General features: G+C 44.1%; 1 protein-coding gene across 1 annotated transcript; it reads right to left on the bottom strand.

The window, feature by feature from the left end:
• Positions 1–304: 304 nt before the first annotated feature.
• On the bottom strand, positions 305–6,386 carry LOC143961476 (heat shock cognate 71 kDa protein-like). The gene is given in 2 exon segments (XM_077470771.1): positions 305–816; positions 4,891–6,386. Coding segments are annotated over 2 exon segments (1,944 nt in total). The 5' UTR covers positions 6,345–6,386; the 3' UTR covers positions 305–326.
• Between the last annotated feature and the right edge of the window lie 18 nt (positions 6,387–6,404).

Below are 6,404 nucleotides of genomic sequence, written 5' to 3'. Positions count from 1 at the left end.
CAACGGTGTGGAGTCAGGTCTAATGGATTTCATCTTTGATATCAAGATCTGACATCCAACTTCAAGTTAGACCTACTAAATTTTTTTTTTTTTTTTTTGCCAATTAAATAAGTTTATTTTCTTGGACCAACATTTGTTACAGTACAAGTAAAGTGCAATGGTGTTCCTTTATTTCAGGCAGATGGAGTGGATTCAAGTATTAATGCCCCCATAATAAAACTTTACAGCAGCTTGCTTGGGAAATTTAAACTTGGAACAGCCATCAATACAAATTTGTGTCCTAGGAGTTTAACAGAACAAGATGTAATACAGTTCCAGTTGAGATTTTAATCAACCTCTTCAATGGTAGGTCTGGATGAGCCACCACCACCACTTGGAGCTCCACCTGCACCTGGGAAGCCTCCGGGCATTCCTCCTGGCATGCCACCTGCGCTCTGGTACAGCTTGGTAATGATGGGGTTGCATACTTTTTCCAGCTCCTTCTGTTGGTGTTCAAACTCATCTTTTTCAGCAGTCTGGTTTTTGTCCAGCCAAGCGATGACCTCGTTGCACTTGTCCAGTATCTTCTGTTTGTCCTCGTCGCTGATCTTGCCCTGGAGCTTCTCATCCTCAACAGTTGCCTTCATGTTGAAAGCATAGGACTCCAATGAGTTTTTGGAAGAAACCTTGTCCCTCTGCTTCTCATCTTCAGCCTTGTACTTCTCAGCTTCCTGCACCATGCGCTCAATGTCCTCTTTGCTCAGACGACCTTTGTCGTTGGTAATTGTGATCTTGTTTTCCTTGCCAGTGCTCTTGTCCACTGCAGACACATTCAATGTGACTATATATTTTTCAGCACGCGGGCAAATTGCTAGCGATTTGAAGGAAAGGAAGTTGGGACTTTAAATGAAGCACATGGTTTGCAAGACAACACAAAATGGTGGATAAATAGACAATTTAATAGTTCATATACAAAACAATGGTATAAAACAATATCCTATTAATATTTGACAAGATATCTAGAATGGGTAGTGACACTGATAGCCAGTGAAAACATACAGACCATGATATCAATTGGCAAGATAGGTAGAACAAGTAATAACAATGGTAAAAATGTCTTTGTTTGGTACAATCAAGGGACCACCAGTGTTGAATCAGGTAAACAATTATTGCTCGATCATGCCTGCCCGATCTCAGACCTCAAGAATCCTGTTAAAAGGGTAATTCGTATGTTGTCCAATAAAATTGGCAAATAAAAGATGGCCGGTAGCTCGACGCGTTTCGTGGTTCAAGACCACTCATCAGGAGCGGACACGTCATGTTTCTAAGGTTAGAATGATATAATAAATCACCATGATTAAAAGGTACATCAGGGGCAGATACATCTCCTGAAGGGCTAAAATACTCACTGAAGTAAGTTTGTTGGTGGTGGAAGGGCAGGAATGGTGAGTCATCCAAGAAAACCGCAACCAGGAGCTGGGGCGGATGCCCCCCGCCGCGGCGAAAAGACAGAGGCACCCATCAAGGAAACACAGGACCACGAGGCACCCTAGGGGGAGGATGGCAAGTGAGAGTGTGAAGTGTGCAAATATGTGAAACAGGGTGTGTGTTGGGAGGATAATGATGAGGGTTGTAATCTAAGGTGTAAGAACCAAGAATGGGGGAAAAAAGCAACACAAAACAAAAACAAAAACAAAAAACAAAAAACAGAAAAAAACAGAAAAAAAAAAAAAAAAAAAAAAAAAAAACCACAAATGGGGAAAATGTAAACTATATATTGATAGTGAATTGATAATTGTCAAGAGACAGAGAAAGGGGGACCAAATTAGTTGTGGAGAGGTGCAAGAAGTGGGACTATTTACCTGATATGGCTTAAGAAAAGCATGGTGTGGTGAAGGGTAAAAGCTACCCCAATAGTGCGTCTCGGGTGCCGCGTCTCCTCATAACATGATGGGCGTCCATATATAGACGCCGCCGCAGGATAGCCCGCCCACGTTGCGCGCGCTGAGTAAAACAAGTGGGAGGAGTCCCGGCAAAAATAGTCCCACTTCTTGCACCTCTCCACAACTAATTTGGTCCCCCTTTCTCTGTCTCTTGACAATTATCAATTCACTATCAATATATAGTTTACATTTTCCCCATTTGTGGGTTTTTTTTTTTTTTTTTTTTTTCTGTTTTTTTCTGTTTTTTGTTTTTTGTTTTTGTTTTTGTTTTGTGTTGCTTTTTTCCCCCATTCTTGGTTCTTACACCTTAGATTACAACCCTCATCATTATCCTCCCAACACACACCCTGTTTCACATATTTGCACACTTCACACTCTCACTTGCCATCCTCCCCCTAGGGTGCCTCGTGGTCCTGTGTTTCCTTGATGGGTGCCTCTGTCTTTTCGCCGCGGCGGGGGGCATCCGCCCCAGCTCCTGGTTGCGGTTTTCTTGGATGACTCACCATTCCTGCCCTTCCACCACCAACAAACTTACTTCAGTGAGTATTTTAGCCCTTCAGGAGATGTATCTGCCCCTGATGTACCTTTTAATCATGGTGATTTATTATATCATTCTAACCTTAGAAACATGACGTGTCCGCTCCTGATGAGTGGTCTTGAACCACGAAACGCGTCGAGCTACCGGCCATCTTTTATTTGCCAATTTTATTGGACAACATACGAATTACCCTTTTAACAGGATTCTTGAGGTCTGAGATCGGGCAGGCATGATCGAGCAATAATTGTTTACCTGATTCAACACTGGTGGTCCCTTGATTGTACCAAACAAAGACATTTTTACCATTGTTATTACTTGTTCTACCTATCTTGCCAATTGATATCATGGTCTGTATGTTTTCACTGGCTATCAGTGTCACTACCCATTCTAGATATCTTGTCAAATATTAATAGGATATTGTTTTATACCATTGTTTTGTATATGAACTATTAAATTGTCTATTTATCCACCATTTTGTGTTGTCTTGCAAACCATGTGCTTCATTTAAAGTCCCAACTTCCTTTCCTTCAAATCGCTAGCAATTTGCCCGCGTGCTGAAAAATATATAGTCACATTGATAGGGATGGAAATACACGACCTTACCAGGCCGTAATTTCATTTAAAGTCCCAAAACGTTTCCCTCTCCCCCTTTTAAAACGCATATTGCATAGGGATGGAAACACATGGTTTGCTCTATGTCTGTTACCTTGATATTAATAATTATTCTGCCCCAATTGCTTCTCTGATAATCTCACCTGTTTCAATCACTTTTATCAATATTATTATGACCCGTCATGTTTCAGACCTATTTGACTCATACATATTCGGTTTTTTAAATATAAGTTTAATGCTCCCTTTTTGGTGGTGTGTGGTTGGTCCATGTGTGGGGTCGCCCGGACTCTGCAATATCCGGGAGTTGCGTTGTGCACTGTCGGCCCCCTCCCCCCCTCTATTTTCTCCCGCCTGTAGTGGTGGGGGTGGGGGGCGGGGCTTGCCGACACTGCGCATCGACGTTGCGCCACCCGCGGCGGACTTGCGACGTGCCATTAGGCGCGCCTACGCCCGCTGCGCTGCTGTTACCACACTCGCGGGTTTTGTTGGGAGCGCCCGGTTTACTGCCGACGATTGTCGGCCTTTTTGCCGGGACTCCTCCCACTTGTTTTACTCAGCGCGCGCAACGTGGGCGGGCTATCCTGCGGCGGCGTCTATATATGGACGCCCATCATGTTATGAGGAGACGCGGCACCCGAGACGCACTATTGGGGTAGCTTTTACCCTTCACCACACCATGCTTTTCTTAAGCCATATCAGGTAAATAGTCCCACTTCTTGCACCTCTCCACAACTAATTTGGTCCCCCTTTCTCTGTCTCTTGACAATTATCAATTCACTATCAATATATAGTTTACATTTTCCCCATTTGTGGGTTTTTTTTTTTTTTTTTTTTTCTGTTTTTTTCTGTTTTTTGTTTTTTGTTTTTGTTTTTGTTTTGTGTTGCTTTTTTCCCCCATTCTTGGTTCTTACACCTTAGATTACAACCCTCATCATTATCCTCCCAACACACACCCTGTTTCACATATTTGCACACTTCACACTCTCACTTGCCATCCTCCCCCTAGGGTGCCTCGTGGTCCTGTGTTTCCTTGATGGGTGCCTCTGTCTTTTCGCCGCGGCGGGGGGCATCCGCCCCAGCTCCTGGTTGCGGTTTTCTTGGATGACTCACCATTCCTGCCCTTCCACCACCAACAAACTTACTTCAGTGAGTATTTTAGCCCTTCAGGAGATGTATCTGCCCCTGATGTACCTTTTAATCATGGTGATTTATTATATCATTCTAACCTTAGAAACATGACGTGTCCGCTCCTGATGAGTGGTCTTGAACCACGAAACGCGTCGAGCTACCGGCCATCTTTTATTTGCCAATTTTATTGGACAACATACGAATTACCCTTTTAACAGGATTCTTGAGGTCTGAGATCGGGCAGGCATGATCGAGCAATAATTGTTTACCTGATTCAACACTGGTGGTCCCTTGATTGTACCAAACAAAGACATTTTTACCATTGTTATTACTTGTTCTACCTATCTTGCCAATTGATATCATGGTCTGTATGTTTTCACTGGCTATCAGTGTCACTACCCATTCTAGATATCTTGTCAAATATTAATAGGATATTGTTTTATACCATTGTTTTGTATATGAACTATTAAATTGTCTATTTATCCACCATTTTGTGTTGTCTTGCAAACCATGTGCTTCATTTAAAGTCCCAACTTCCTTTCCTTCAAATCGCTAGCAATTTGCCCGCGTGCTGAAAAATATATAGTCACATTGATAGGGATGGAAATACACGACCTTACCAGGCCGTAATTTCATTTAAAGTCCCAAAACGTTTCCCTCTCCCCCTTTTAAAACGCAGACACATTCAAGATACCGTTGGCATCAATGTCAAATGTCACCTCAATTTGAGGAACACCACGTGGGGCTGGTGGGATACCAGTCAATTCGAACTTGCCCAGAAAGTTGTTGTCCTTGGTCATGGCTCTCTCACCTTCATATACCTGAATCAAGACACCAGGCTGGTTGTCTGAGTAGGTTGTGAAGGTCTGCGTCTGCTTTGTGGGAATGGTTGTGTTACGCTTGATCAGGGTTGTCATGACTCCACCAGCGGTCTCGATACCCAGAGACAGAGGGGTGACATCAAGCAGCAGAAGGTCCTGAACATTTTCATATTTGTCCCCAGACAGGATAGCAGCCTGAACAGCTGCACCATAGGCCACAGCCTCATCTGGATTGATGCTCTTGTTCAGTTCCTTGCCATTGAAAAAGTCCTGAAGAAGTTTCTAGATTTTGGGAATACGTGTGGACCCACCAACCAAGACGATATCATGGATTTGGGATTTGTCAAGCTTGGCATCAGGAAGGGACTTCTCCACTGGGTCCAAGGTGCCTCTGAAGAGATCTGCGTTGAGTTCTTCAAATCGGGCTCTTGTGATTGAGGTGTAGAAGTCAATTCCTTCATACAGAGAGTCAATCTCAATGCTAGCCTGGGTGCTGGAGGACAGGGTACCCTTTGCACGCTCACAGGCGGTGCGGAGACGGCGAACAGCTCTCTTGTTGTCAATAATGTCTTTCTTGTGCTTCCTCTTGAATTCTGCTACAAAGTGATTCACCATTCTGTTGTCAAAGTCTTCCCCACCCAAATGAGTGTCACCAGCTGTTGATTTGACCTCAAAGATACCGTCCTCAATGGTCAGGATGGAGACATCAAAGGTTCCACCACCAAGGTCAAAGATCAGCACGTTCCTCTCTGCTCCAACCTTTTTGTCCAAACCATATGCAATGGCTGCAGCAGTTGGCTCATTGATGATACGTAGTACATTGAGCCCAGAGATGGTGCCGGCATCCTTTGTGGCCTGACGTTGGGAGTCGTTGAAATAGGCTGGTACAGTGATCACTGCATTTGTTACAGTCTTTCCAAGATAAGCTTCTGCAATTTCCTTCATCTTAGTCAAAACCATGGAAGAGACTTCTTCTGGGTAGAAAGACTTGACCTCTCCTTTATACTCTACTTGGAGTTTGGGTCTTCCTCCATCACTAATTACTTCAAAGGGCCAGTGCTTCATGTCAGACTGTACAACTGTGTCTTCAAACCTGCGGCCAATTAGACGCTTGGCATCAAAAACTGTGTTTGTTGGGTTCATAGCAACCTGGTTCTTGGCAGCATCCCCAATCAACCTTTCGGTATCTGTGAAAGCCACGTAACTGGGTGTGGTTCGGTTTCCCTGATCGTTGGCAATGATTTCCACCTTCCCATGTTGAAAGACACCCACACATGAGTAGGTTGTGCCAAGGTCAATGCCGACTGCTGGTCCCTTAGACATGATTGCTGCTCTGCGGTTGTGTTGTTAGGCCCGGGTGTAGAAGCTGCTCGCCGTCTCCGA

This window comes from Lithobates pipiens, unplaced genomic scaffold (assembly GCF_037356315.1).
Source record: "Lithobates pipiens isolate NorthernLeopardFrog02 unplaced genomic scaffold, aLitPip1_a1.2 Scaffold_8, whole genome shotgun sequence".
NCBI lineage: Eukaryota > Metazoa > Chordata > Amphibia > Anura > Ranidae > Lithobates > Lithobates pipiens.
Note: the sequence above shows the minus strand (reverse complement) of the source record. Positions and strands in the feature narration are given on the sequence as shown.